This window comes from Aspergillus puulaauensis, chromosome 1 (genome assembly GCF_016861865.1).
Source record: "Aspergillus puulaauensis MK2 DNA, chromosome 1, nearly complete sequence".
Lineage (NCBI taxonomy): Eukaryota > Fungi > Ascomycota > Eurotiomycetes > Eurotiales > Aspergillaceae > Aspergillus > Aspergillus puulaauensis.
The window spans coordinates 1,348,834-1,362,773 of record NC_054857.1 but is presented as its reverse complement, the minus strand read 5'-3'; the positions used below and the strand labels follow the sequence as shown (position 1 = coordinate 1,362,773).

The 13,940-nt window shown below is 50.4% G+C and overlaps 5 protein-coding genes across 5 annotated transcripts; 2 read left to right on the top strand and 3 right to left on the bottom strand.

Moving 5' to 3' along the window:
- Positions 1 to 316: 316 nt before the first annotated feature.
- On the bottom strand, positions 317 to 1,437 carry APUU_10590S (uncharacterized protein; the record flags this gene model as incomplete). Its single annotated transcript, XM_041702485.1, has 2 exons — positions 317 to 1,054; positions 1,114 to 1,437. The coding sequence occupies 2 exons, from the start codon at positions 1,435 to 1,437 to the stop codon at positions 317 to 319; spliced, it is 1,062 nt and encodes a 353-aa protein (XP_041549956.1).
- Positions 1,438 to 1,830: 393 nt separating this feature from the next.
- On the top strand, positions 1,831 to 4,532 carry APUU_10589A (Zn(II)2Cys6 transcription factor; the record flags this gene model as incomplete). Its single annotated transcript, XM_041702473.1, has 7 exons — positions 1,831 to 1,997; positions 2,059 to 2,943; positions 2,994 to 3,202; positions 3,255 to 3,387; positions 3,437 to 3,658; positions 3,705 to 3,860; positions 3,917 to 4,532. 7 exons carry the CDS (start codon positions 1,831 to 1,833, stop codon positions 4,530 to 4,532), a joined length of 2,388 nt encoding a protein of 795 aa, XP_041549955.1.
- A 1,219-nt stretch (positions 4,533 to 5,751) lies between these two features.
- On the bottom strand, positions 5,752 to 7,677 carry APUU_10588S (uncharacterized protein; the record flags this gene model as incomplete). Its single annotated transcript, XM_041702462.1, has 1 exon — positions 5,752 to 7,677. One exon carries the CDS (start codon positions 7,675 to 7,677, stop codon positions 5,752 to 5,754), a length of 1,926 nt encoding a protein of 641 aa, XP_041549954.1.
- Positions 7,678 to 8,521: 844 nt separating this feature from the next.
- On the top strand, positions 8,522 to 8,980 carry APUU_10587A (3CxxC-type zinc finger protein; the record flags this gene model as incomplete). Its single annotated transcript, XM_041702451.1, has 1 exon — positions 8,522 to 8,980. The coding sequence occupies one exon, from the start codon at positions 8,522 to 8,524 to the stop codon at positions 8,978 to 8,980; it is 459 nt and encodes a 152-aa protein (XP_041549953.1).
- A 291-nt stretch (positions 8,981 to 9,271) lies between these two features.
- On the bottom strand, positions 9,272 to 11,151 carry APUU_10586S (sugar porter family MFS transporter; the record flags this gene model as incomplete). The annotated part of the gene is made up of 5 exons (XM_041702440.1): positions 9,272 to 9,675; positions 9,728 to 9,959; positions 10,017 to 10,068; positions 10,127 to 10,869; positions 10,933 to 11,151. The coding sequence occupies 5 exons, from the start codon at positions 11,149 to 11,151 to the stop codon at positions 9,272 to 9,274; spliced, it is 1,650 nt and encodes a 549-aa protein (XP_041549952.1).
- Positions 11,152 to 13,940: the final 2,789 nt, after the last annotated feature.

Here is a 13,940-nt window from a genome sequence, read left to right as displayed (position 1 = left end):
CTCCTTAGGCCCGCTCTGACAGTTCCTGGGGGCGGGGTCTGCTGTGTTGTTGGAGTGTTGCCAAGTGCCAATAGTGGATGCAGCGCCGAGACGTGCACTGGCTTTGGTTTTAGCGGCCAATCTGTGCCTCTAAGTCTAGCCCCCAATTGAAGGACCCATTACGGTATCAATCTGGGGTGGAATCTCTACTTTGGGAGTACGGAGTACTATTCAGAGAACCCATATCTGGTCGTTGCCTCGAGATGCTTCTAACTCAACTCTATAGGCTCTCTACTCCCCATACTCCGAGATACTTTATAGGCTCCATACTTCAGCATCACAGAGAAGATGTCAGCTTACGCTCCCCATCCTCCCCAAACTCGATCTTCTTCCCCGAGATCAGGCTCTCCTGGAGAGCTTCTGCAATCCTCAACCCTGTCAAAGCGGCCTCCAGCTTCATCGGCAGCTCCTTGCCCTGCAGAATTGCCTCTGAAAATACTTCCATCTCCGTCACAAACGCCTCCTTGTATTGATCAATCCAGCTGGGAAACGCCTCGCGTATAATCCCATTGACCCCGGAAACCTGCACCTTATTCGCTGTCGGTAACAGATTAATCCCTATCTTCCCTTCACTCCCCACGATCTCTGTACAGTTATCATACCCATGCTGCGTCGTCCGCGAATGATAGTAATACGCTATCCTCCCGTCCCAAAACTCGACAACGCCGACAGCATTATCGGCATCCCCAAACTCCTTCATCTCATGGTGATGCGCAATCAGCCCGGTCGCGTAGCATGATTTGGGCCGGACGTCGTCACCAAAAAACGACAATGTCAAGTCGATATCGTGGATAACCGTGTCTATGAAGATACCCCCGCTGATGCGGGCATAGTCAATAAAAAACCCGGACTTATCCAGCTTCTCAGTGCCTTGGGAGCGCACGACCAACGGACTACCGATAAGGCCGGACTGGACCTTCGCGCGCGCATCGGCGTAGTTCTTGTCGAAGCGCCGGACAAACCCGACCATTAGCCTTGCCGAGGATTTCTTTGCTGTTTTAATAAGCGATTGTAACTGCGACAGTTAGCATCCATTCACACTTGTAGTTTATATGGAGGATCAAGTTAATATACTTCTGCCACGTCGGTTGTGATCGGTTTCTCGCAGAGGACATGGATGCCCCGCTCCATGGCCGCCAGGGTATGAGTGATGTGCAGGTTCGTCGAGGACGCGATGACCACGGCCTGTAGGCCAGGCATTTGGATCATCTGCTTCATGTCGGTGAAAACCTGGACGCCCTCTGGCTTGAGATTCTGCTCAGCCCATTCGATCTCATGCGGCGCGGGGGAGCAGACGCATAGAAGGCGAGCTCTTGGGACATGATGGAGGATGTTCAGGGCGTGGCGTTGGCCCATCCGGCCTATGCCCACTACGCCAATGTTAAGTTTGGAAGACATGACGTGAGATGGTGTTTGAATTTCTAGGATTCTGTGCTGGGGTCTGGGGCTTGTTTCTGGTGATATGAAGGTCGGACATCGGATTCCGGCCGGTTCAATGTCCGTTGGTTGTCTTGGATTTCTCCGGGTCGTTCCTTCCTATATACCAGTAAGAGGCCTGAGGAACTAGGAAGGTGCGACCCGGACTTCGAAATTAATTAGAAAGGGAAAGAGCAGCAGACGAGCTGGGGGGGGCAATCATACTGCTCTAAATAGGAAGGTACAACTGGTGGATCTTGCTGCTAGGTGACTCGGGATTTAGATCCCGACAACGTTCTCTTCTTCTGCTTCATCTGCATTTGCAACCATCTAAACCTACATATCACAGTAATATCCTGAAAATAAGCGCGAAGGATGCCTCCCCGACCTTCATATACGAAATCTGCGCGAAAACACGTCACAACTGCGTGCAATCCATGTCGAGAGGGCAAAGTCAAATGCGACGGTGTTGCCCCCGTCTGCAGGAATTGCAGAGTAAAGGGCAAGAAATGCAGTTATCGACAAGCGGATGATAAACGCAAGTAAGACAATAAGCCCTTTCTAGGTAATACCGGTATATGCGGTGCTGATCTTTTTTTGTAGGATTCCGTTGCGGATCACAATCGGTGTCCTTGCTAGGCGAATAAACCAGCTTTCTCGATTTATCCAGGATCACGAATTGGAAGTTCCACCGATGCCAGACACGGACTATTCGACAATCAGGGGTATTTTTGAGGCATCCGAGCTAGTGGAGCTCGAGGCACTGTCGGGTAGAGAGAAAGTTGGTGGACTGGGAACTTCTATAGCTCGCGCTAGCGTGCGAGAAGTTCTGGAAGCTGAAGGACGCAGACCCGGGGTCACTCCTGACGATAATATTGCCATTGCCCTTCAGACCCCTTTGTCGGGACCAGCTAGCGAAGAAACGACTATTGCTCAGGGGTTACTGCCCCCGATATCTTCGGTATATCCTCCTGACGCCCCGAACCGGGCTTCCGACGAACCTGTTGCGGACGAATCTCAGAACATTGTCTCTACACTTATAGAGCTCGCTGATGCAGGTCATTTCCAAACGGCTACCAGGGCACCGGTTATTGAAACCGATCCTTCCGACAGCAACGAAGAAGAAGAGGAGGAAGATGAAGTCACGAACCAGCTTTCGTGCCGTTTGGGTAAACTGCAGGTAACACATGACGGACAACTGAGATATTTTGGTTCGACATCAAATTTTACACTGCTAGATATCCTGGTTGACATTACCCCTTCTACTCCTGCGTCTATTCAGAAAAGCACGCAGGAGACTCTGGACAATGCAGATCTTGGTTTAACCGTAGACGAGTCATTTGAGAAACATATGCTCCAGCTTTACTTTGCCTGGCATGATCCATGCTTGCATGTAGTCAGTGAAGAGATATTTTGGCGGTCGAGAACGCGAAAAATACATGATGGTGTTGATACGCCGTACTACTCGCGAGCCTTGGTTGACGCAATGTTAGGGTTCTATCTTGATCTGGCCAGGGTTGCTGCTAATATCATTTTAGGTGCGCAGTCGGTGCTGCATATGAACCAAAGCATCATCCAGACTTTGTAACGTTCCCTCGATCCCTCTCTGAGTTCTTCGCCGATAGGGTGAAGATTCTGCTCGAGTCGGAGTTGGAAAACCCAACCCTAGCAACTATTCAAACGTTAGTCATTCTAAGCGCCTATGAAGCGTCATGCACCAGGGATACTCGGGGATGGCTTTACAGTGGTGAGATGCATTAATTAGACCAGCATGTTTAGGCCCTCGCTGATGACCGAAGGAATGGCCATGCGCCTCGCATCTGACCTTGGACTGCACCTTGATATGGCGCCGTATGTTGCTCGCGGCACAATTCCGTCCGAGAATGCCGAAGTGCGCCGTATAACCTTTTGGGCTGTATACATGAGCGAACAGTAAGAATCCCCTACTCTACTTTCTCTAGTATTTGCTAAGGTTGTTCAGGTTCTGGGGATACTACCTAGGCCGACCTACTCGAAGTCCCATGGAGGGAGTTACAGTTTCAAAACCAGGATGGAATAGCTCTCTTCCTCCGGAAAAGTGGAAACAGTACGCCTCCCCGCATTTATCCAGCACCAATATGGCGAATCTTCCCAATCCACTCGGGTTGGTATGCTACCAATGGGTGTCTCTATATGACTGTATGATACCCCTTACGGATGTTTTGTAAGTGTCACGCCCAATCCCGTGAGTCCCTGCTGACCTGTATTAGATATGGGTGCTGTGAGATATCCAAACACCGACTCCAAGAGCTCACCTTCAACACGGTCGAGAGCCTGCGACTGTGGAAAGCGAATCTCCCAGGGGAGCTTGACATTTATGAAATAACCCATTACTTGCAACCTCTCCCCCACGTCCTAGCTCTCCAGTAAGTTTTTAAAGCCTGATGTAATAATGCTGGGAAATTCTGATAAGCAGGTATAGCATGCAATACCATCAGTTAATGATCCACTGCCACCGTCCTTATATATCTAGGAATCATATTCAACCGCAAAAGCCGCCGCAGGGCCCTGGGTCCTCTCACGCCAGGACGATGTGCGTTGATTCTGCAACATCCATATCCAACATTCTCACCCTGTACGAGCGGTATTACACTTTCCGACGTGCGAACTTTCAAATTGTCTCATTTATCTTCTCTGCTGCACTGATTTTGATTTTTGCTATGGACCCAACGGGACAAGGTGAGCAGGATCGCGGATTAGTAGCCCACTTGAGTACCTGTTTTCGGGCGTTAGATGAAATGGGCGTCCAGTTTGAGAGTGCGAAGAGGACGAGTACGTTCCTCAGTGCCTTACAACGCGAGTGGTCTAGTCGGAGACGGAACGTGATGAGCAGGGGAGTGAAGAGGAAGTTTGATCCTGGTGCTTATGAATCGCAGAGTGCGGAGTCGCTGGTGAACCAGAATCAGACAATTCATGAGGCCGGATCAGGCATCTGGGGCGGAGACTCGGGCGAAGTGCCACCTTACGCGCTCGACTTTATGGAGCCAGATCTGTGCAATATCCTGCTGAGCGAAGGGATTCCTCGGTCCTTTATTTAGGAAGGGAGGGGCGGCTGCCAGCGGTCCTTCTCTGGTCGCTCCTTCCGTGTAAGTATCTCGGCCCCTGGGCAGGAAGGTGCAACTGCAGGTGCTTTCCAGTTAAAGGCGAGTCAGAAATGCGAGGCAGTAAAGCAGTCAAGCTCTGCTGCGTCAGGGCAGTTGGAGTAGTGACTGCTGCTGCCGTATAGGACTTGCGGATCTTGCCTCTTCCATGGGGCTTTGATTGCATCCTGACCAGGTCCACTACTATAGGCAGACAGCCAAACCCGCGAGATTCTATGGTTCAAGCTTCCGCCGCTCCACAGTGCCATGCCATAGGGCTGAACTGCCCTGCTCCGGCCCACAGCCCTACCACCAGGGCCATCAATAGGCCGTATACGTGGAAATCGCCCGTCCCATTTGGAGATTGGGTGCTTGATGGAGGAAGTATAACTTTGTGCTGAGTGCGGCGCTGGGCACGGGTGTCAGTATTGCGGGTGTGGTTATCCATTTACTTCTCGGGGCATCGGAGGGGTTCAAGTGGTGGGGGAATTTAGTTTATAAGGTACACCTAGAACTTTTACTGACCCTTTTCTGAGTATTTGGCTTTTTGTCATTGTGTTAGTATATGGCTTGTAGGATGCGTGCGATTGGAAAGGGTGTCCATATCTAGAGGTTCCTGAGAGAGGGAAGTGTGGTGTTTGAAATGGATCTCCGCGGATCCTGCTTAGGTGACTGCAACAGTGAAACATCTGGTGATGCATCAAGTTAATAAGTCCAGCCCAGTCACTGCAGTATTCTTCGGAATGGCCACTGTCATCATTGTCAAAGCTCGGCCAGGTGACCTGGATATAGAGTGGAGGTCGGTTAGGGCTGTTGATCCTTGGTGCAGCTTTATCAAAAGGACAGCTCCGTTTTGTTCTAGAATAGATTCTATACACGTTAGAATATGCAACATATGTATTAAGCTATTTATTTGGAAGAAAATGTGGTTGTGAAAATGGGGACGGTGAAAGCGTCGTTCGTTAGGGATTTCGTTAGGGATTTTGTCCGTGGTGGGTCGTGCATGGCAAGCGATTTGTTTAAGTGCAGTAGCAGTTGGACAGTCCAGAAAGATTATCTATTGATATAATACAATTTTATCAAATAATGTTACAATAATTGATGACTAGAGTCGTTATACTCTTATTCTTCTGGGCACGGAGGTAGCCTGCATGCGGGTCCTTCTTCATAGCCTCTATCACAGCCTGCCCTTGTACCCATGCACTGTCATTCCACGCGGAATGACCCTCCCTGGATCTTTCCTTTCGATGAAACTCTCATCCGCCCAACTGTCCCTTGAAAACTGCGTGATATTGCAGCACGCCCAAAACGTATGCAGGCCGCCATAGAACAGATAGTTCTTCGCGTTAGGGATATACATAATCCCATTCTCAAGGGCGGCACCTTTCATCCGCTTTGTGACGCTTGACCCAGTAGCAGTACCGGTAGGTAAATCACAGGTAATAGCCCGTAGACTACCGCCCCGACCTATCGAGCCAGCGACCGCAATGCTCTCGAGCTCATGATCCAGAGCGCAGAAATGTCGATCCATCCAGTTCCCGCCATCGGCGTAGAGCCCCAGAGACTCGAGATTCGGGGGCAAGTGGTTTCCGAACTTGGTACCCTCTTCGTGTTCGCAGTTATGCCCGTGGAGGCCCAGCACAGGAATATTCAATTGTCGTAGCTTGGTGAATTCACCAAGGGGCGGGCAGAAGTGTGGGAGTTCGCCGCCGTTCCATCCGCGGTCGGTGGCGAATACTGGCAGACTCTCGCTTGGAGGAAGTCCGAAGTCACGTTTGTCTTGGTATAATTCTAGAAAGCATAGGGTGTCTTTCAGGCGGGAGATAATCCGCCACACTCTCAGATATTGGTGTGGGCCATCTGGGAGAACTTCCCCAGTTTCCGCGTCAGGGTACCACCGTCTCACTGTATGATCCACCTGCAACCCCAGTGTGAGACAGCGGAGGTTACTGATAGATGTGAACAACGTTGATAGATGTGGTTGCAGGAAATCCTCGCTTTGAACCGTGAGGTGTTCAATGCCACTCGGGGTTTGGCTTTCCAAGTCGGCGCTGATATCTGCATTCAGCATCACAAGCTCTTTTAATTTGGGCAGGGACCAGTAGCTCTTGTAATGTGACATACTGGCACGATGGGATCTGAATGAATTAGCCGGGCCTCCAACTCGGACACGCTCGACATTCGCCAAGGGCCGGCCGATTTGTAGAAGAGGCCGCTCCCCGGTTGCCATCGCCATCACCTCTTCGAGGAATGGATCTTGTTCCCAAGTGTCCATGCTCAGACGGACAATCTTCGGGCACCGCGCAATAATGACTGCCATCAATGGCATTTGGAAATCCTGATTAGAACCGACATCGTTCCCGAGGTGGGTGTAGAATTCGGACCTCTGTCTCAACATCATTTTTGCGCACTTGGCTTTCTCTTCCGTGAAGAACTCCAGGACCGGTTCGAGCCACCATCGATGGTGCTCATAATGGGAGAAAATATACCATTCATGCAATATATCCTCGTTTAGGTGGTGGGGGTCTTGATCTTCTTCTTCATCTTCATGCCCGTAGTCCGCATCCCCGTAGTCCGAATCCCTCCAACTCAAAATCTCTGGCGCGGGTGGACATGCTTCGGAAAACCAGGCGAGGGTCATGTCGTCAGGAATAGAGCAGTCTCCATTCCTGGCTGGATAGCCCTGACAGTATTTCTGGAATGTATCCTTATACCGTCGCAGTATCTCAAAGGCACCCTCTCTCGTTTTCTTTCCAAGATGCCTGCTCGTGAACTTGGTGGTAAAGGTTAATTCTCGCACCAGAGAAGCAAGCTCCTTTTTCTCTACAATAGTGCGGGCGAAGCACCATAGGCTTCCTATTCGGTTGACATCACCTTCGTACCGATAGTTAGCATAAAGCATCGGCGTAAAGGTGCTGCACCACTTTGAGTTTACCCGGCACAGATGTGCCGGAACTTCCCCCATGAAGTCTGGAGCCTTGGGATTGCCGCCAACAAGGTACTGGTTGATCATGTCCAAGACCTCTTGCGGGAGGCGGGCAGATTTAATGCCAAGCTGGTAGTCCAGTACTGGAGCCTCATAAAAACTGCTATATGTCGCCATGATGGTATATGTGAGAAGTTCAACTGAGAGTTGAAGAGGATAGATTTTCGGAAAGGTTGTGCGAGGGCGAAGTTCGAGTAAATTCGGAATTTATCACGGGACGACAAACTTTGAGCCTTGCCCGGGACACTTAGGCCAATTAAATAGTTTTCAAGACCACCTTTGAAGAGTATCATTGTGAGCGAGATCCTTTTTGAAATATGAAACCGCATGACCGTGTTTAGGGTGTGAAGGGTGTGAAGTCGTGAAGACTCGTTCACGTTCAAAGCCGAGGACATCAGCAGTGGTGAACATCCGGCAATATCACCAAAATGGATTGGTCTGGCGTTGCCGATGGGAAATACAATAACATTAACTGTAGTATCTTCTATTCTTGGCTGTTCGCAGGATTGTATTGGAAGGCAGGACTCTTCGTTGTTGTTGCGGATTGCTTCTTCACAACTATGGATGTCAGTATTCTGGTATCTTTTTACTAGTCTGCTTCCGTTAGGGGTTTACCTTTCTGCCATCTCATGGTAGCAGAGTCCAGTATTGATGATGGGATAAGAATGATCACAAGTAGGAGGGTACTCGTAGATGGAAGCCATGACTGAAGGTAATATGGAGGAAGGGGATGGTGCTTAGCTAGGACTGATAACACAAACCAAAGCAGAATTGTACTTGTCCCCTGCCTTCTCATCTAACTTCATGTCGTCCCTGCTGTGTTCGTCTCTCTTCCTCTTCGACTTCCCCCATCCACACAACACCTCGTGGACTCCAACCCATCCTCTCCTATTCTACCAGCTTACAACCAACCTATTACCAAAACATTCTCTTCCTCCATCCAGCAAAACAAAAAGAAACAATGGCTCGCAAAGCCGCCTACAACAGCTGCTCTGCACAGCCACGCTTTCACAAGTCAGTGGTCGCCCTGGTTAAACAATACACAAACCTCACTTTTATCTTCCGCCACAACGACACAGACCTCAAAGCAACCGACATTTGGAACACGAACGTGATGGGTCAATTCACCTGCCCCAATGAAAATTGTCGCAAGAGTGGCTGGTCGAGCAAGAAGATAGCGATCCGAATCCGCATGTACCCGGGCCGCCGATACAACGCGAGAGTCTATCATCAGCGCTGCAAGAAGTGTGAGCGGCTTGGTGAGCTAGAACTGGATGATTCATATGCGGAGCGTGTTGCTTATTGGCTCTTGAAGTGGAATGGGGTGGAACTGGAGAAACCTAGCCATGCTGGACAGAGCAAAGGTCCGCACAACAAGAAATTATGTGAAGGTTGCAAGGCCGGCCATTGTGAGGAGTGAATGAATATCACATTACCTGTTGAAGGGAATAGAAATTAGATAGACTATTGACCTAGTTAGAACTATCATAGACCAGACTTAGATAGACTACAAACATGGAGAAACGGATAATTCTGGATTAACTTCATTCAGCATAAAACGTCAGCATGACAGACATGATGCGTAGCTATGGTATATGTATCACCCCGACAGGGTATAATTCGCAAACAGTTATTAAATAATAGGAAAGTCCACCGTGACTCCGCACAGAGTGGAGAATAGAAGGAGAATGGAAATCTATCCAGACACCGCTTAAGCCTTATGGGCAACATCTTCAACGGTCATAGTCACATCCTTTTCGGTGAGACCCATATCGGCGGCAAAGGTGCTGTGAGGCTTCCACTTAGCGGAGGTTCTCGGCGTAGTCTCCTCCATCATCTTGTCAACCTGCTCGAGTGTGAGACCCTTGGTCTCGGGAATCAGGAAGTAGGCGTAGACAAAGGCGCAGGCGCATAGAGAGCCCCAGATAAAGAACACCTTGGACTGAAGGTAACCTTTATCAGGGTCGACCATGTATGGAGTGATGATGGCGATGATGCAGTTCCAGAGCCAGTTAGAGGCGGTCGACAGAGCAACACCGCGAGAACGGATGGGCAGTGGGTAGATTTCGCCAATAACAACCCAAGCACCAGGGCCCCAAGTAGAGGCGAAGAAGACTTTGAAGGTGTTAGTATCTAATGCAAGGATTGGAATGAGGGGAATACGTACAGATGTAGATGCAGATGAAGGAGATCTGAGCGCTGACGGTTTGGGGGTTTTGGCCGTCAACGACACCAGCGATGGCCACAATAAATTGGCAGATAACCATGCCCAGCGCACCCCAGAGTAGCAAGGGTCGACGACCAATCTTCTCCATTGTGTAGAATGAGATAGGGGTAGAAAGAACGTTGACAATGGTGGTGATCATGCTGATTAGGAAGGGGTCTTTGATGGTTTTGAGCTGTTCGAGCGGTTAACTGATAATACCAGCAGGAAAGTAAGGCCAAGATATACGTACGGTCGTGAAGAAGGTGGTACCGAAGTAAAAGACAAAATTGACACCAGTCCACCTACCAAGGAATTAGTAAAATTGGAAAGCCAAGCCGCAGGAGGATGTATAAAACATACTGTTGCATCATCTGGAGTGAGGTACCCAGAATGGTCCGGCGGAGATTGCTGTTAGGAGACCAGATGCTGCCGCGGAAACAGTTGAACCAAGTAGCAAAGTAACCACCCTGGGGGATCATCTGCATTTCATATTCGTTGTTGGCCACGATTTCTGCCAATTCTTCCTTGACGTAGGTGGATTCTTGAGGCTGGCCACGGACACGGGCAAGCACCTTAGCTGCGTTGGCCACATCCCCCTTTCGCACATAGTAACGAGGCGATTCGGGAAGAAAAAACAATCCTACTGCTAGGATAATGGCCCAAAGCAGTTGCAGCGCAATAGGAATACGGTATGAGCCGGAATCAGTGCGGTTCTCGGTGCCATAATCCACACAGGAAGCCAGCATCAAACCAATGGTGACGCAGAACTGATATCCGGAAACGATAGCACCACGGACCTTGCGGGGAGAGATCTCCGACATGTAAAGAATGAGAATGGCAGAGACAAAGCCGACACCGAACCCAGCAATCAAACGGCCAACCACCAACAAGGCAACAGTGGTAGAGGCAGTCTGTAGAGCCACACCAACCATGAAAATTCCACAACCGCTAATGATAGTCGTGCGACGACCGAACCAATCGGCAAGATCACCGGCGATGAGAGCACCAAAGAAAGTTCCGGCAGACAGAATCGAGGTGATAAGGGATTTATTGGAAGCCGAGATGACAAAACTATCCGGATCATCCACGTAGTCGGCCTTGTTCTGTAATTTCACAACAAAAGTTAGCCCAATTGAGAGGAACTTAAAAAAAGAATTTGAACAAACCTTTCCTGTGAACTCGTGGATAAAGTAGTCCATCGCCATAACACCGTTGATATAACCAGAATCATATCCGAAGAAAATACCACCAAAGGCAGCGAAGGCGCACATCAGGTACGTCTTCCAAGTAACGGGGGCTTCAACACGTTGACCGTCAACAACCCCGTCCGCCGCGGCTGTAGGCTGGGCATCAACCTGCCCAACTGCAGAAACTGTGTCCGTCATGTTGACTGAGCGTAAATATGGTGTGAAAGGAAAAGCCGTCTATGACAAGGGGGAAGAGACACAACAAAAGAGTCTTCCACTGATGGAGGGGAGGGCCCACAAAATATAGGCCGGGGTTGTTGTGGGAGAATGGGGAGTAGACAAACTTGTGAAGGGCAGGGGGGATAGAAGAAAACGCAAGGGGAGGGAAAAGCCCGGGAATTTATAGCTCATGCAAGAACGAGATTGAAACCGAGCTGACGGGAATCGCGGTTTCCCCATGGCATTCATGCACTGTACGGTGCTGTGGTCGGCACAGCACCGGGCCCGGGGAAGCAAGCCCACGGGGAAATGCGCCTGACAACTCGGCCCCACGGCCTCACGAGAGCCACGGAAATTTTCTCGCTTGGTTTATTTTCTGCTCAGCCCGTCGCTCATTTAGCGGACGACCCCACTGGTGGTTTGATTGAATGAAATCGCCTCTCCGACTGGTTTGGCTGGAACCGAAACAGCAGGGCAGGGGCGTGAGAACAGGACCAAAGCATTGGAAGAGCTCTGACCACGAGGGAAAGCATTGCATGGCGAATCAGAAACAGGAGTACACCGGGCTTGGGGCGTCCAGTTCACAGGTTGCATTCACTACTCTGGTGCTGACTGCAGGGCGGGTTGTGCACCCTGACCATGTTGTCTCAACTCAACCGAATCCGGGCGAAACGCTGGCAGTCTGGCACGGCGATGGTAGCCGCTAAAAGACAAGGCCCCGATAGAAGGCGCATCCCATTGGACTGGATTCCGTGGCGAAGACAAGCCATGGGGAGCTGGCCAAACAGAGACTCGGGCCAACCCCGAACTGACACTCGGGGTGGTTGTGGAGGGAGAAACGCTGATGCCAAGACTTAATCCTGGCGTCAATCTCGATTGGGATGGCCTCCGTGGTGCGAGCCCTGATTGGCCAGTCCCTGCAGGGGGCGGAAATGTGACCAACCACGTGGTCCGCAGCGAGGCGCATTTTTTCGAGTGCGGAGATTGACCCCGAGTCAGTTTGACAGCCAAAGGATCCAGATCACTTGCAGTCTGCTAGACGACCGAATTCTCGCTGTTATTTGTTGCTTAATGTCAACTTGCTAGAGGGCATCAGCTTGTCATGGAACCTGGCTACGCGAGGTCAAGCTGCTACAGTGGATGCGACCTCGCTACCTAATCTTTGTGGCCGAGTATCTTCCAGTCTTGGATGTAACCCTGCCAATAGCGTGCCAAAGCACCTTAGTCCCTTGAGAATCGCCACCGTCCAGCTGGATGTACCATGGACTGAAACCAGCCGAGGACTGCTCTCACTTGCTCTCACTCGCACTGCTCGGGTGTTGCCGAAGGGCACGTGAGCCTCTGTCAGTCAACAACCAGAGACCAGACCGCGACTCGAGCCATCACCCAGTCTAATTATGTGATGCTGACTCCGGGTACTTTCCAAACTTCATCTGCCAGGCTGCTACAGGCTAATCTCTTGGCGCTCGGGTTTGTCCTGCAGACTCGTCGCCCTTGGCACACAAAGCATTCGGCACTTGCAAGACAAGACAATAATCCAAGATCCCTCGACGAGTCTTGGGCGCCATCTTTGTTCCCGACCGTCTTCTCTCTCCGTGACGGAATATATATTCCGCCTCAACGATACTTTGGCGACAGCGGCATTGCACCAGCCAGACCCATCGACCGACTCGTGGAAAGTGGGATGATGGATGATGGATCACGGTTCGCTGGCGCCACAGCGCAGTAGCGTCTCCCGATTGCCTCCCAAGAAGGCTTGAGCCCTCATTTTCAACGACCGGCTTTTCTGCGGGGCTCACGCCTACGAGCGAAAATATTTTGCCGCTCGGTTCGAGGCCCCAGAATATTGGAACCGGGGTTTTGGACACTTCGCTCTCCAAGATTCACCCGGTGAGTGTTTTGCGTTAGTGAGCCCAAATTAGCAGTCCGGGGTCAGGGCATGGATATGCGGGAATGCTATACGAGATGTATCCTTGTCATCTCAAGTCAGTCTTGGGCCAGTGAATAATGCGACATGGCTGCCGCATTCCGCTCCGAACCGTGCAACGTTCCATGCCGTCAGCCACGTTGGTCAGGAAAAGTCTCACCATTCCATCTCGGACCAACAAATCCCTGTCTATTCGTCCATTCGTCCGTGACTAGTGTTCGTTAATTTCCGCTCTCCACACTCGATATTGAGCAGTTTAGAACGGGTAAACATTTTATCAGAGACAGACTAGCAGGAAAGGGAACTACGTTTGATTGCCTCAGGCATGATAATCTTGAAGTCCGCATCGGTGTCATGTTTTTGACGAGACTGAGGATTTCTCTGAGGTTCTCGCTATTGGAACTACGATGGTATTATTAAAATATGAGGTTCCTTACGGTGTCGATGTCGAGGATGGTTGTCCAACGTTTCACGACCTCCCAATCTGAGCACCTGCGTTGACTGAAAACAACGCACCGGGCACACCATGCACTTGCAAAATGCAAGAGCCTCATTCAACAATGGTGGGAGCCTCAATTAGAGAGGAAGCACACCTTCCACTTTACCTACTACCAAAGAGCGGCGACCCGGATGTACTATGTGACAGGCATTTTCCTTTTGCGTGCTAGCAAGGAAAAACGTTCAGTGAAAACTGAAAACCGAACGCCCGTTTCGCTTTTGACTGGTCTTTTTCCTCTGGAGGACAATCAATTCTTATCCCAGGAGGGCCCGCGAGGTTGATTCTAACATCACCCAATTACTCAACGGGATACATATAAATGCTTCGGACAATCCGGAATTG